The sequence below is a fragment of the Phalacrocorax aristotelis genome, chromosome 2 (assembly GCF_949628215.1).
Source record: "Phalacrocorax aristotelis chromosome 2, bGulAri2.1, whole genome shotgun sequence".
Lineage (NCBI taxonomy): Eukaryota > Metazoa > Chordata > Aves > Suliformes > Phalacrocoracidae > Phalacrocorax > Phalacrocorax aristotelis.
This window is the reverse complement of record NC_134277.1, coordinates 144,128,817-144,145,848: the sequence shown is the minus strand read 5'-3', so window position 1 is coordinate 144,145,848 and position 17,032 is coordinate 144,128,817. Positions and strand designations below refer to the sequence as shown.

At 37.8% G+C, this 17,032-nt stretch overlaps 1 protein-coding gene across 5 annotated transcripts in view; it reads right to left on the bottom strand.

Moving 5' to 3' along the window:
* VPS13B (vacuolar protein sorting 13 homolog B) overlaps nt 1–17,032 on the bottom strand; it is a 486,846-nt gene that overhangs the window by 382,257 nt on the left and 87,557 nt on the right. For all 5 annotated transcript variants that reach the window (XM_075085497.1, XM_075085494.1, XM_075085496.1 and 2 more), the window contains exons 13-16: nt 14,369–14,560; nt 13,588–13,757; nt 9,606–9,800; nt 7,854–7,978 (exon numbers count right to left, since the gene is read on the bottom strand). In XM_075085497.1, the coding sequence (XP_074941598.1) occupies nt 7,854–7,978; nt 9,606–9,800; nt 13,588–13,757; nt 14,369–14,560 (682 nt within the window). The remainder of the gene's footprint in view (nt 1–7,853; nt 7,979–9,605; nt 9,801–13,587; nt 13,758–14,368; nt 14,561–17,032) is intronic.

Here is a 17,032-nt window from a genome sequence, read left to right as displayed (position 1 = left end):
GGAACTATACTAAAAGTCCTAACACATGAAAGACAAGCTAGCTTTTTCTTCAGGTTATTGCATTCAACAACTACAAATTTTTAAAACTTTTTAAAATCCTGTCAACTCCCATAGCATTTTCTTAAAAAAAAGCTGCAAAGAAAAAGGGTGAAAGGTAGGAGAGCAGCTCTAACACTCCTTCAGAATCCTATGTAATAACCAACATTAGAATGGGGGTGGCTAGCAGGATGACACCACAGTTGAACTCCATGCCCTTCAGTTTCAGGGTGTGAGTTTCAAGCAGGTTATGTCCTTATTTGCCAGCTAAGGAAGGCCAGGCACAGGGTGCAGTAGTGGTCTGTGGCTGTGCACACTGTCCCCCTGTTAGCTTGCTCCCTGCCAGTTTCAGGCCAGAGCAGCCAGTGCTTTCTCAAAAAACGCCAAAAGGACCAAGCATGCCAGAAGCTGTCCCCAGACTGAGGCCTGACCATATCCTTCTTAGCATATTTTTTCCCCCTCCGTTTGGGAGTGTAAGGGAAAGCTACAGGTAGGCATGTGGATGTGAACTGTGCCATAAGAGGCCTCCAGGCCTCAGGGACAGAGATGGTTGTCTGGAATGTTTTATTTAGTAATACAGATGCCAGCTCAGAGACTATTTCTCTTTGGTTCACAGATATGTCTGGGGGGAGGGGGGGGGAAGCCACCAAATTGCAGGCTAAGGTTTGGAAAAATAAAGGACAAACACTGTGTATGAAGAATGGCCACCAGTGGATCTTTCTGGCCAGAATTTTCATGGGTAAAGCTCCATAAAATATCACTTAAAACCCTAACCAGATATTTTCTCCAGATAATGGTAACATTAAGTTGGAAAAACAGAATTTCCAAATACATCCAGTACAAAAGGAATATATATTAGAGATTCAAATTTTCTTTCTATTTATGCTGTATATCAGCACTTCAGCTTGAAGACAATGAGTTTTTCATACCTTTACCCAGTCTCAAGTAAAGCAAAATGTGGCTTTAACCCTGAAAATCCTACAAATTTTGAAATAAATACCATTTGATTGTTTCTAGTACAAATCCCAGCAAATACTGATGGCAACAGTTACAACAACCAGGATAAAGTATTCACCATGTGCAATCACTTTCCCTGGACAGATATTAGTTAATAGGCTTAATTGACTTTCACTGAAGAGACTTGACAATTAATTAGTCTAAATAACTACACTGGAAACACTACAGATGACCATCCTTTATTGTCAACTCTGCTGAAATTCCTCCTCATGGACAATACTAAAAAAAATACAACTGCTTCCAATTTACATTGATTAAAAGTGCACTTTTAACAGATTTGCTGAATGCTGCCTGCCACATCTGCTGAGAAGCAGTAACATTAGATCTGGACTTGATTAAAAAAAAAAAATTAAACTGGAGGTTTCCAACTGAAGTTAATTTGTAGCCACACTAATCAAGTTGCAAGTCATGTACTCAGAATGCAAAAGCCCTCCTGGACAGAGGGTTGTTCTTGGTAACTGACAACAGCTCCTTCCAGAAGAATGCAGTTGAAAACTGGCCCAAAATGTTCATGTTGAAACTTGATACGTTAATATCACTGCAGAATAAAAAAATGCTCCACGCAAGTTCCTCAAGGATCTTCATCCTTATATACAAGCATGGCCTACTTGAATTTTATAATGAAAGATATATTAAACCACATTATCAATGAAAAATCATTCCTCTGTTAAAACGAAGTGTTAAATCACCCTGTACTGCTGTTCACAATTTGCTATTATATATTGACATACCTAATATTCAAACAGACACAAAGATGTGCAGTAAACCAAACTTCTGAAAGGGTCAAAATTCATTGCTCACAAAGCCAGAATGACAAGAGCTACCAGTAAATTAAAAAAAAAAATCTTAGTATTATATTCTTCGGTACATTTTCTAGGCAATGGCAGAGAAGTACACAACGCTGAAGCAATCCAGACTACTCCCTAGACTGATTGTTCACGTCTGAGGCAATTCTACACAACCACCTCTCCAGAGCCCAAGAGAATGACTTTCTGTCTGGTTTTGCACTGCCCATATCACTGGCATTTCTCAATAATTCAAGCAGGTTTTCACATGTGCTAGCTCTAACTCACATGATGCTGATGTGGCTGAAACTCTCTCTGAACCCATACGCTGATGGCATCTGTTCAGGCATGCAATCTCAGATCTTTTCTGTTTCGAAGGATACCCTGAATTTTCATCTGGCAGTTATATCCAATTACTGACATAACTAATAGTCACAACTGAATGCTACAAAATTAGTTTCATGTGTTTTCAACCTGTTTCTGCTTCTGACCCAGGAACCGAGCATGCCCCTCAACTGCCCATGTGAAACACAATCCACATCCAGTCTAAATTGACATTACTCTTGATTTACTGTGACTAGTCAATAAAACAGGCTGCCAAAATCAAGGCCCAAGTGTCAATTTATTAGAAAACTTCGTAGATTTATGATCTTATGTTCACAGTCTGTGGATATCTGGCTCTGGTTTCCTGCCAGCAGGGTCCGCTTGCCTCTTACTAGCACAACTGCATGGAACTGCATGACGGCTACATCTCATGAGTCTGAAGCTCACAAATCTACTGTAATTTCTAGTTCTAAACATCATTACTCCACTGGACATGCCCTGCAAAGATGTTTCAATCAAAAAAGTAACAAAGAGAGAGTTGACTTGATCCCCCATTATACACTTTTAATGCTCTCTTCAGCGAGCAGCAAATCCTAAAATCTCCTACTGTCATCACAGTAGTACCTTTTTGGTAAAGGCCATGTCAGCAGGGGCTAATTTCCTTGCTAAAGAACTTCTTACTCTGCAAGAAGCCAGATCTTCATCTACCACACTGCTTGTGGATCAACATGAATTGCTCTCACTCCAGTCAATTCATTGTGACACCATTAAATGCACACAGGATTTTCAAGATGACCCATAAAGGAGATGAGCAGGTACACTTCACAACTCATATAGGAGCTTATAATGACCTTAGTGGATTGTGTAAGGGGTCTAATGATGAATTTTATCAATAAGAATACAGTTGTATTACATACCACTACATGGCTTTGATTGAGAGGGATGTTTGCCTTGTAAAGGATACATGATGGAAGAAAATGGAAGTAAAGCTGTATAAAAATACTAACAACCTTACAGTAACAAAGGTTTAAGCAGAAATCTAAACAGTAATAACACAAGGTCTTTAGAATCCTCAGTTTTTGTAATGTAAATATTAAAGTTATTAATTAAAAGAGTTAAACTAAATTATGTGCACAAAGCAACCACTTGGCAACTACACAGTGACAAAGTCAAAAAAAAAGCTAGGAATTCAGGTCAAGAAACCTACAAAATGCTGATGTTCAGATCACTGGCAAACTATGTTTCTCAACATCCTTGTGTAATAGTTAGCCAAAAGGAGGTTACAACCTAAGGCACCAATTTAACATAAATGTAACAGGTTCTAGAGACATAGTAAATATTTACCTTCACAGTTAAATCTGTGTTGAAATATTACGAACAGCTATATTATATAATATGTTCTTAAGGTTTCATAAAAACAAAGCTTACAGAAACTGCACATATGTATTCCATGTGAGAATCTCTGCATCTAGACTTCTGTAGTGATCTTCCAGTACTGTGAGAGCACATATTAATAAAATAACTATGTCAGGACTGTAGTCCACAGCTTTCCCAAGTGAAAAGTGCCATCATATCTCTGGGCAGCTGGGATGCCCAGCATATATTACATGTGACCTCCTCTAACAGCAGAGCAAATTTTAAACCTTTGTCAGCTTTTGTCAATAATGGATTGCTCTTTGAAGAAGAAAAAAAAAAAAAAAAAAAAAGAGTGCCTGAAAGGACACAATGCCCACACAAATCAAATCTCATATTGTCCCTGATCAGAAGCTGCTTGACTAAGACTAACACACTGCCTCTGTTTAGGCTGAAATTTCCTTCCTAAGACAGTATCTGCAGAAAACAACTCAAAAGAAAGAATCTTTGCAAAAATTATAACCATTTAATCTCTTAAATATTTTTTAACCAGTAATTATCTAGATCTACTTGCAAGTTTCTATTCCAGATTTTAGTTCTGACAGAGTAACAACTCAAGAACAATCGATGAACTGCTCTGTACTCTCAAATAATTGAAGTGCAGACCATTAAATCCTGGATACTGTTCTACCCAGCAGGTCCTCAATTTGTTCATAAAAGGCTCATTCACATACTCAAATTAAACATGACCATCTATTTGTCAAGTCTGTACTGGTGCTTCCTTGCAGACAGCAAACCAGCAGCTATTGCTCTGGTCTGAAAATGAGAGACTCATTATCATGGAAACAGACCCCTTGAAAATAGACTACTGGACCAAGAAGCTGAACAGAAAGGACACAGGGATAGATCACATCATCCCCATTTATAGCCTTATTCCATCAGTGTTTAGAGTCTCAAAAGCTGTCACAGGGGGAGACAGTAAGTGAGAACCTTCCCATAGACCTGATAAAGGAAAACGAGAGTCTGGAACACTTGTCATAGGGAAGGGGTTTAGAGACGATGGGTCAAGAAAAGAAAAAAAGCAATAAAGTAACACACACAAATGGACCAATCCCTAGCGCAAAACATGATGACGACATACTTCACTACCAGTCCAAACAGCAGAAAAATAAAGGAAGGCTATTCAGAATCTATGTTCTTTAATGTTACTTTAATATTCTCCAGAAGCACAAAAAAGCAATACTGTGTGATAGAGAATTATAACACTAAAGTGTCTTACACTTAATTACCTCACCTATTACCGCAGACATTGTACCCAAAATAAAGAAAAAAGAAATCAGCTAATTCCTCTGAAGATTTCTGTCTGGCAATAAACATTCTTGTCATTCATTCCAGGCTTTTGACCATATTCTACTAATTCTCGGTTGTTTTTAGACATCCTCCTGAAAGCTTTGAAAGCTGCTTTACAATCTGGCATGCAACACTACATAAAGTGGTTGTAAAATATTGACATTAACATTGTATTTTGCATCTTGTTATGCTTGACAAAAACAAAAGACCAGATGTTTTTACTTTATTATAAAAAAAGATTAGCTATACAACTTAAAAGATGTCCAAAACGTAGTTAACCAGTGAGCTTGAGCACATTTCTTTTGTAAGAAGAAAGTGTATTACCTAAAATTAAAAGAGACATCAATCTAGTAGGTAAAACCAGCACTCCTGTAACATATATGGTTATTTACTGGAATTTACTGGACTGATGTTGCTGAAATTTTGTCTGTTAAAACGTGCTACCAATGTTTATCAACTAGTTCTAAAAAATAAATATTCCTACAATATTTATGCACCATATACTTTTTGAGATTATTATATTGAAACTGGAAAAGAAAGCTATTCTACTGATTTATGTCAGAAATAAAGTTGAGATTTTCACCGCTAACTCAAAACATACTACCTGAGGGATTCCATAACAGTTCATAAAATGTCTTTGTTTTTAAAAGGTATGGGTCTGTGGTATATATTTTCTACGAAGAAATAGAACACATGTAGCATCAGATGTGTGTACTTTAAGAAACTCTGGAATGTGAAATCTAAAAATCCAAATAAAGCAGGTGGTATAATTTGCGGGGGGAGGACTGAATTTAAGTTTAATGACATTACCAGGTTATCCTACCAGACTAATTCTCACTCACTGCGTGACTTCAATGAAGCTCTCAGTCCTCATGCTGATTTCGATTTAGTTCAAGTGCTATTTGATGCGTTTCATCTGGAGTTTTATTCACTTCAAACTACACTTCATTTAACCAGGCTGCTGCTGTACTCATTTGTTTTTCTACTTTATTACCCGCAAATTGGTGTTGCTTAGTTTAGATAAATTGTTGGAATAAGTTAATTTTATATAATTATTTCACACTGTTAATAAATAAGTAAGATTTAGAAAGATACAATATCACAAAACAAGAAGCCTATTAAAATTATTTTAAAATACAGTAGACCACAATAAGTGTTGGTCTCATAAGTTTAGTAATAAATGCTGATAGATGATTTGCTATTTTAACACAGGACCATTCCCCTGCCTCCACTCCACAAAACTGCTGCTCATTTTTATTTTTCTATGTTATTAGCCTACCATACTCTGTTTTCCATCTGGGCACGCATCATAATACAATGGATTTTTAAAAAGAGAGAGAGAAAGTGAGTAAGATATAAAGCATGAGAGAGAAGCAGAGAATGCATGAGAGAAAGCGAGCACGAGACCGTGCACACATGAGATAGAGCACGATGGCAAGCATGCAAGAGTGCATGTGGAAAAGCACGAGAAACTAAGCATGAGTGAGCAAGAGACTGAGTGCACTGAGCACATGCACACACAAAAAAGAGCGTAAGCATACTCAGGAGAAAGCACTAACACTTGAATATCAGGAACTTGTCAGATAACAGGGTTTTTTCATCTATTTTTCATCTCTAAAGTAATTGTTTGTTTTGCACAACTAACAATAGGTTCTATAATGTACTAGGTAAATTTAAGTTTACCATTAAACACTAATTTATTACCACAGTATACTAACAAGGATCACTAACCAGAACTTAGTGTTAAATGTCAGGTCATGTCAGGAAAGGCTGTCAATCCTACCAGAGGACTGAAGTACTCTGATTAGTGCTGATTATAGGTTATCCTGGTAATACTGATTATTTTTTAGCAAAACGCTGCAACAGAACAGCAATTCATTTAAAGAGGTTAGTACTTTTGTAAACTATTCATGGAAAATATGAGGAAGTCAATTAGGCTGCTACCACCTGGTGGTGTGCTGATTATGCTAAAAGCCTCATATATTTAACATGATATCACAGCTTGTGAGAGAAAAACTAATATATTCTCTTTGTAGCATTATGAACACAGTCTTTTTTTTTAATAATCCATTGAACTTTCACAAATGGCTGTTAGAAGTCACCAACACAACACACAGTTTGAAGCCAAAGCATCGAACACATTAACCTGTTTTCCTGTTATCTTGTCCCTTTATGTAAGATTCTTTGTATGGATTTAGTCATAAAGTAGTAGTACAGACAGCTACTACTCAAAATGAGGGATAAAGAAAACTAATGTCCTATCCAAAGTATAGCTAAAACACGTTTTCTTGAAAATAGTTTTTATAAATACAATTTATTAATAACAATTATTACACACTGACATTTATGATCACAAGATTTACCTGTAGAGCTAAATTTAAATACTGAAATTCCAGGACATGGAAGTTAAAAAAAAATTATAGACCTCATTTTATAATAAAGCACAGAACAAAAGAGTTTGCATTTAAAAACCTGAACTACAACAAGCAGCTTAATACCTCATGACAATGTTAAAACACCTCCAAATGTAATTAGTAACAGAAATAAGTGTCTAGTAGACTATTTGTGGGTTTGAGGTGTTTTGGGGGTTTCCCCCCCCCATCTTTTTATTTGGTTGAGTTTAAGACAGAAAGAGCTGACCTGTTCAGATAGACACATCAAGCTTGCCATCAGTATATAACTTCAGCTTTTGTACCCACTCAGGGAAAAGTGGAAACTGGTTCACAGAATTCTACAAGGTCTACAAGAGATCCATTTACTACAGGGCTTGCACAGCCTCCTCTCTCAACCAACCAAGGGTCTAAAATGTTTACTAAGACTTATCCTTACACACAAATCTATTAATTATAACAGACTTAATAGCAGAATATGATAGAAAAGACAGAATTTAGGGAGATATATGGAGCTTGACATTTTTTAATCAATCATTAGAAATGCAAAAGTAGTTGAGTACACTACTTAAATACACTGTACATGCTTAATGCTCACCAATATTTGGGAAACTTGATCAGCTTGCCATAAAGAGCGGTACTGAATGAGGGGATAACTGGAACGGGGAAGCAGTACAGTCCTTTGCTGTCCAAAGAAGTCAGTGCTGCTTGAAAACCAAATATCTGAAACAAATTAAGTTGGTTAAAGGGTATACTATCGCAATTAGATCACTTTCAAGCTACTTTCATAACGTAATAAACACATTTTTAAATATACTCAAAAAATACAAAATAAACTGTGTATTATTTATAAATAATTCCTTTTGCCCCAAACACAAATATAACTAGAAAAATCTACCGAAAATAAGGTCCAATAGGAATGTATGTAAAAATATTTTCTTCACTCAAAGCAAGTGTTAACTACTCGCTGAATTTAAAAAAAAAAAACTGCACTATAATTTATCAACCAAAATACATTATTCTACGTCCTTTAAATTCACAGATTGCACATTGCCTTTCATATAAGATAAATAAAATCACTTCTTGTAATTACAGTAACATTGGCCTAGAAAAGTTGTATTTAAGAAAATGAGAGGCTTCCCTTCAAAACTTTTTTTCTTAATAACAGCATCTAAAGAAAGGTTCATCACAACTATTATTTATGACTTTTCCCCGTTCAAAACAGAAAACAAATGGTTGTAGAGTTGAGTTTTTAAACATGCTGTGTACCACCATTCACCTAAGAACAAAACACTTTGGCCTATATTAAAGCTAGCAAATAAACCCTACGAAACTCAAAATTGAAGTCCACGTTTTGCAAACGCTGATCAAACAGCTGCTAAAAATTTTTGAAGAGAAAAAAATCCCCTCAAACTGAAAAAAACATACAGATGACTTACAATATTGTCATCCCAATCACTTTAAATGCAACAGAAGGGAAACATGTCAACCATAAAACCTAAAGCTTGCCATGCAATTCTGGGAAGGAGTTTGTTTTATGCAGATAGTAAGAATACAATTGTTTTAATCTCTACTAAGATATTGGCACAGAATTGAATGGATAACTGGAAAAATTCTGCAGAATTACCAGGAGTAGTAGTAAATATTTACATTTTAATAGCACTGGAAGTTTTCAAAATGCCTGAGCACATCCTAAAAGGTTGGAAGGCCTGTTTTAAAACTCTGCTTGAGATTTCAATTTTTCATTCTACTAAAGTCTCAGCAGATGGCAACTGAATAATTTCAAAGCATTTTTTCAGTAGCTTCTAAAACGTCCCCCCAGCAATAAGAACTCCTCTCACATAACGGATCTTTAATCGAGAATATTCAGAGGTTTCTCCTCTTATAATGAACAAAATAAAATTTTTTGGCAACCGTTTTTGATTGCATACCTTCACTATCATGGTTTTGCTCTATCAATAATACTAAGAAGTGATGTTTTTTTCTCATAACATCCCATCAAGTTTCTAAGTGTAATTCACTGTGATCTATATATTCTATAAGCATTATCCTAGAAGAGGGGAAAGGTTTCTTTCCAAATTATTTTAACTCAATATTGCCACAAAGACTTTGGGGCTTCAGTCTGTAGTTTCCTTGTGAAGTTCTCTGTTCATATTATGAAATGTTTGGCTCAGGTCAGAAGCAGCAATCCCAAACAATAACATTCTGTGAAACATGTTTACTCTATGTCCTTTTAGATAAGCTGAAAACTTTCTCCCAGGAAACCTGCTAACACTTAGGATTATCTACACTTACATTAGCTTTTTCTCAGTGCACTGCAGTAAGAAACAGATCTCAAGCCTTCTTTTACCTTCAGATAGCAGTGTGAGTAACAGTAATGAAGCAGGTTGTCAGATGGCTGGCTGAGGCTGCTGACCATGTGCACCAGTTGCTCAGCATACATCGGCACCGAGTGCTCCAGGTTAACCTTATCCACTAAAATTCGGATGGAAGGTAAAGGCCGCAGGGGCTGGAAGCTTGCAGCATTTAATGGTCCACTTAAGTTCTAGGGGAAGTGGGGGAAAAACATGCAATTATTACATTACAGATGTATTATCTACCATATTTACATATTCCTACCTCCCCCGTGAACAAGCAAATCTACATGTAACAAACTTTACAGATACCATGGCCTTATGCCCATCATAATATGAATCCTCATATTTTCAAAAGTATTTATTCAAAGTTTAAAATTCATGTATGAACTTTTTATCCATAATTGTCTTAGGTGTTGGTGCCCAGGTGCTGGCAGCAGGGGCTGCAGGGGCAGTCCCTGTGAGGGGAGAACAAGGGCTGCCCCATGCTGGACACAGTTCCAGCCAGTGCTGCAATGGCCCCACTGCGGGACACAGCTGAGCCTGTCGGCCAAGCTGATGACACCTCTGTGGAAACTTACTTAAGAAAGAGCAAAAATGCCACACTGGTTGAGAAGAATGAGGGGGGGAAGTGAGAAACAGCAATACTAACAGCAAAGTCAGAGAAGAAGGAGGGGGAGGAGGTGGTGCTGCAGGCATCGGAGTAGATGTTCCCCTGCAGCCCATGGAGGAGACCAGGTGGAGCAAGTCTTTCTCTGCAGCCTGTGGAAGAGATCACACCAGAGCAGATATCCACACTGCAGCCCATGGAGAACCCCACACCGGAGCAGGCGCATATGCCCTGAAGGACACTGCAGCCTTGTGGAGAGCCCACACTGGAGCAGATTTTTCCTCAAGGACTGTGGGAAGGACTCACACTGGAGCAGGGGAAAAGTGTGAGGAAGACAGAGCAGCAGAGATGATCTGTTAAGAGGCTGACCGCAAACCCCCATTCCCCATCCCCCTGTGTTGCAGAGTGGGAGGTAGAAGAGTCAGGGAATGAAGGAGTGAAGTTGAGCCTGGGAAAAAGGGGCCATGGGGGAAAGGTGTTATTTTGATTCTTGTCTTTGTTTCTCACTATCCAAATGTATTTTAATTGTATAAATTAAATTAATTTTCCCCAAGTCGAGTTTGTTTTGCTCGTAATGGTAATTGGTAAGCGGTCTCCTCCTCTTTATCTCGACCCATCTTATTCCCTCCCTCCTGTCCTGCTGAGGAAGGTAAGTGAGAGAATGATTGGGTGAACATCTGGCAGCTGGCCAGGGTCAGCCCACTACAAGAATATGTAAAGTCAAAGCATTTTGGTCTATAAAATATTTGCTTACACTTTTATCACTCCAAAGCACTATCACCATACTAAACTCATGCTATCCTTTACACCTTTACACTGTCATATATTATTATGTATTCAGTCATGCCAGACACCTCAGCAAAAAGTTATGCCATTCCAAAGAAAAAATTTGCATTTTACACATCCAAATATATTTTTCACAGTAACCACTAAAATCAAGTACTGTATCCAATACAAGAAGGACATGGACATACCAGAATAAGTTTGTTGGAGGGCTACCAAAGTGGTTAGGGAGTTGGAGCACATGAGCTCTCTCTCAGGAGAGACTGAGACAACTGGAGTCATTCAGTCTGGAAAAAATCCAAAAGGAGATCCTACTGCTGTCTACAGCTACCTACTGGGAGGGTACAGAGAAGAGGGAGCCAGACTCTTGTCAAAGGTGTGCTGTGAGGGGATGAGGGGCAACAGACACAAGCCGAAACACAGGCAATTTCAAGCAGGTCTATGGGAAAGTTTTCTATGGAATCTCCACCCTTAGAGCTAATTCAACACTTGACCAGACAACCCCTGGAGCAACCTGCTCTACTTGACTTGCTTTGAGCAGCATGTTGGACTCCTGGAGATCACCTCCAGAGACCTCTCCCAGTCCAAATTACTCTTAGTCTAAAAATTTAAACCTGTATGAAAACAAAACAAAAAGCTGATGCATGTATGACTGTCAATCTAAGAGTCAAAATAATTATTATTTTTAATAGGCTTGACTTCACTCAGGAAATGTAAATTGAAACTCCAAGTGAAAAAAAAAATTCAATAACCAAAAGTTTACTTGAGTTAAATGTGTTTGCCTCAAACCTACAATAAATATGGGGCTGTACCCCCACTGGAAAAAACCACCACCTGCCCGTGCCCACAAGGTGAAAAGCACCACAATCCATTGGGCTATTCTGGACTGAAAGGAAATAATGCTTCCCATTAGGCACCTGGTAATGTCCCATTTTCTAATATTGGAACCTTCTGAATATATCCTAATACACCACAAGGTAACAGGTTTGTCACCAGTCCACTTGCTCCAGCCACCTTAACAGAAAAAATAAGCAGTCTGAATTTAAAAGATACACACTCCTTAAGCACATGCACCACATAAATGGCATGTGCTTGAAATTTTATAGATGTTGCAGCCTGGAGACTAGTGATCTGAGTGGTATTAATGTGTATGTTGTGTGTATTTCAATTCATCAGTAAAAATGATTATACAAACACACCATGGAAAACACCGTAAATGAATACTTCCTGTACTCTGTCCTCTTGTGCATACACATACAATCTTAAACTATATAAACATGCTGTAAATAAGCACATTCTATGAGAAAATACACCACAAGTTACTGCTCCCCTAGTCAGCGAGTATCTATTATGTTACAAAGATAATTTAATGTCATTGTGCATTCTATCGTGTAACAATACTCAAATCCATCTTCAGGGGAAAAAAAAAGTAATAAATTTTTTCAAATGATTTTCACCTTTCTTAAATATAAATGCTTCACAAATACTTATAAGGATACCTTCACAACACCTTCAGAATATACAACTTCACCTCCATTTTAGATGAGAAATTATCATTGAAAAGAAAGGCTGATACAAAATTAATTCACTAATTCTGGAAGTCAGTTTGAATGCCAATTTTTAAAGTTTAGCATAGCAAAGTACTTGACAAATAAAAGCCTAACTCCCATTGCTTTAATGTGAACCACAGATAGTGAGAGCTTCCAGAAATACATCCAACTAGAAAAGCTTGTCCTCAAGTAAAATTAACATGTAGTGTCCACTTGTGAAAAACACATTGAAGTGTTTAATTTCAGATTAAAATTCCTAGAAATTGAACTCAATAAAGAACTGATTTCTTTTTCCCCTCTTCTTCCCCTCTTCTTCCCTTATCCATAAAATACCTTCCAGACTCTGCAGCAAGAAGTAAACTTACTACAAGTCTTCACTACAAAACACTGATTCACCCTTACGGTAGCTCAGCTTTGCGCAGAGGAAGGAGTCCTGTAGGAATAAAACTAGTACAGGATCCTTTATGTGGAGTTACACTACATATACCCAGAAGATAAAACAAATTAAGGCTGTTAGGAAATTTCATTTCTGGCTCTCTGAGATAGTCACTCAGCAGTTAAACACTCAACAGCCAAAGTCCTGCTGGTGTCCTGGCTGGAACTAGTACACACAGAGCTAGCTGGCTTTTAACATCTACGAAATCTCTACTGAGGCTAGGTATACCAGGGTTACAGACTTGACCAAGTTTGAGAAGACCTGCATGGCAAAATGGTAACAGGTGCTCTTGCAATCAGAAAGTTTCCATAAAACACTTCAAGTCGGAGCTACTTCTTTTTAATTTGCTTGATGATTTCAAATCTTTCTTCTTCCAAACTCTTTTTTCCAACCAGTACATGACACATTCAGTTTACAAGTCTAGCTAGTCACCGCACACACCACTCGTCTTAGGTATCTGAAAGGAAGGTTTGTGGGCACCAAATTCATTTGGAACTCAGTAATATGTCTGGCCAATGGAATAACGGCCCAGTGAGAAAATTTGTATGAAACAGCACATGCTGATATAAAGAACTGAATAAATATCTGCGTATACATACCTTCTCACCCATGATTATGGGCATCAAGTGGTCTAGTAAATTGAATTCTGCCACAGGGATTATAATTGTACACTTAAGAACAGTGAACGTTGTAAGTCGAGTGGGAATGTACTCCTCCAATGATGCTATTTCTTCCGAGCTTGGCATACTTCTATTTCCATCCATAGTATCTACAATAAATCAAGATTACATATGTTTGAATAAAATATATAAAATATGCCCTAGAGTTGCTACTTCAGAAATGGTTAGGGACTAGCAAAAAACGGAACGTGTTCTCCTCCCTCCCCTTCATAGTTAATAATTTCATTCCACACTGGTTCAACCTAAGACTAAATGCAATTGTAACTGGACTTTCCTGACTTTGAAATCTGCATAGCTCTTTCTCAGAAACTCATCTTAACAGTTTGCCATAGCTTGTTTCCATGCATTTTTATGCTGTGTAACTAATCTTTCAAAGAAAGAAATACACACCAACAGGGAGACTTTCTTCTCTAAGACTCCAAAATTAAGCTAGAGTTGTCAATGAAAAAAGCCCTCCTTACTCAAGAGGCTTGTGATTGAAACAAACAGCCTTTGATGTGCCTGAAATTCTCTCTGAGATTTATCCAACACTGATGGGGATATTGCAATTAATTTTATCTTTATTTTAAATTTTGTTCTTTGAACTCATGAAATCTCCTGACAGATTTGGAGTTTAACTACTTGGAAGTTGCACCTTCAAGAGCACTGAATTTGGTCTGGTTTAATTCTGTACATTTGCGTATATGCAACAGGAGCAAACCTGGCTTAGTTCTGCTGTATGGCTCATATTCATGATCCAGAGCACAAACTATCATTTTCATTATCCGGTGTACCGCACTGCTATCCAGTCGAAGAGTGAGTGGGCCCACAATGAGGCTTTTTGTTGACATCTCCTGAACATTTCCAAAATCTTCACTCTTTACTGAAGAAAGGTCTTGCTGATTCCCAGAAACTACAAGAAATTTTATAAATAACAAATTACACCAAACAATTAAACAATTTCATTATATCCATCAGCCACTTTTGTTTCAAATTCTGTGTTCACAGACTTATTAATATAGAGAAAATATAACAATTGAAATTGTACACGTAAATATACTGTGACTAGTTTATATGTTTAAACAAACATTATTCCTGTCTAACGAAGGGCAAACAGAGCAAGATTCTGCTTTCAAGCACAGCACATCTTAGGAACCCTTCCATTAGCTTTGTATCTCTCAAGCTTGGGAGTCCTTGAAGGTGTTCAAACTATCTTTAAACTTCTGTAGAAACTTAATCCCACATGCTGGTGACAGCTGTGCTGTTCAAAACTTTCTACAGTTTGTCACAAAGATACCCATCCCAAACAATCAAGGAAAAGGCGTGCTGCAAAGGAACTACAGATAGGGGCCCTTGAAATGATAGGTGTTGGTATACGGGCTAGAACAGCGATGAGAATCACACTCACTTGTATTGTCATAAACCAGACTGACCCTTCCTTCCACTCGCTGAGAAGGTAAAGCATGGGCAATGAGAATGAAACCTTCTTTAATCATTACATCTCAGATCATTTTTAGAAGGACCGCCACAGAGATAAAAGGGTGGTTCAGTCTCTGCTTCCAAAATACCTATAACCTTTGTGCTCAGAATGGCAACTAGTGTATCAATTAAAGTACAGTTATTGTTTTTCTGATATAGATATAAGGTAATGATGTAGACCAAAATCACACATTCACTGCGTACAGGCTACTCATCAATTATCAAACAGTATGGCTACATTTCTCTAAACATAATTCACAGAAATTCTTCAGTTAAACTACAAAATTTCAGAAGCCTAAGCTCTCTTGTTACATATGACTTGTAAAAAAGTACCCTCACGCCTCTAACATACATACTTTGCAGAATTTCACTCTTTTTTTTCCTCTAAGAAATTATCACTTTGACAGTGTCTTACATTGCTTTGATACAAGCACTGAACATTAAAAGTCTTGCAAACCATTATACAAATGAACAACCTTGACAAAATAAGCATCAAGATTAAATGGATTCTGAGACCACTTATCCTATAAAAATGAAAAAGTTCTGAGATAAAATTGGAGGACGACAATTTAATTCATTCAGTGAATCTGGATAGCACCTACTCCTTAGCACAGCAATACAAAATCCACCTGGTCAAAGCTATGACAAGTAAGAAAGCCAGGAAAGGCACAGCCATTGCCATCAATTTCACCCTGGTTTCCACAATTTAACAGAACTTCAGTCGCAGAGCTGTCCATTTGATGTGTTTTCCTTCACTCACAATCAAGTCATGCCTCAGAAACCAAAGTCTGTGTGAGTGGTGGACTGACTTCTTCCATGATGATCATTCTCAACAGTAATATTTTTAAAGTGATTTCACAGCTTTTATCCAATATGGATCTTGTACACCTAACTCAATGCAAGATGGGTCCCATCCCTTCCTTTTTTCACCCATCTACCCGTATGCAAATCAACCTATTTCCTGGTATAAATCTAATAACCTCCTGCTTTTTGTTACAGTAACAAACTAAACAGACCCATAGAGAAGTACAGCCCAAAACCACAGGAAAAACCTGACAACTCAAAATTCTTGTTTTACCATCTTCCTCGCTGACACAATCTGTCCATAGTAACATAAATCGCAAGACAAGCTCAGCTCGTCAGGCTGGGCAGTGGGAGCTGCAGCTGCTGCAGACGGTTGACCTACCCACTTTGTTAGAGAGATGTAGGTTCTGTCAAATTCTGAGTAGCTGAGGCTTTGTGGTTAAGCAGCCTGGCATGGTATGCTCCACAACTTCAAGGCAAATCTTATTTTTAAACCAACTGGAAGAAAGCACGTTTTATTTCTGGTTGCCTGAGAGGAACCTAGTCATCTTTCATCCCCCAAGGGAACACTCCCTTTCCCCCCCCTCAAAACAGTCTTTTTAACAAGGGAAGCAAGCTTCAGGGAAAAGGAGGGATGGATAGGGTTTTTTTTCCCCCCTTATTTAAATCATATTCTATAAAATGTTCTTGCTTCTAAGCATTGGTGAGGAAAAGGTCTCCGAATAAACCGAGACTATGCTGAATTTGACACAAAGTTGGCCTAACGCTCTGCAGGCCTTTCATTCCCATATACTCAGCAGAAAAAGTAACTGTCCATAAAAAAGCCCAACAGAAGTCAATGGTGAGAGCACTTACCACCTCTGCTTCCCTTGGCGTTTGTTTACCACTTCGGAGAAACGAAACAAAGGGGGGTGGGGGTGGGGGGGTGGGGGGTGAGAGGAGGGGGGAATGCGACAGAAAGATACTACCTCTTAAAATCTATTCAAATCTTCCGACAGAACTGAAGTTACAACCTTTTTAATAAATCCTGAAAAATACTTGTTTTTCTTTAAAAAGCCAGCAATACTGCCTGATGTCAGGGTATGCTTTATTTAATGGGCAG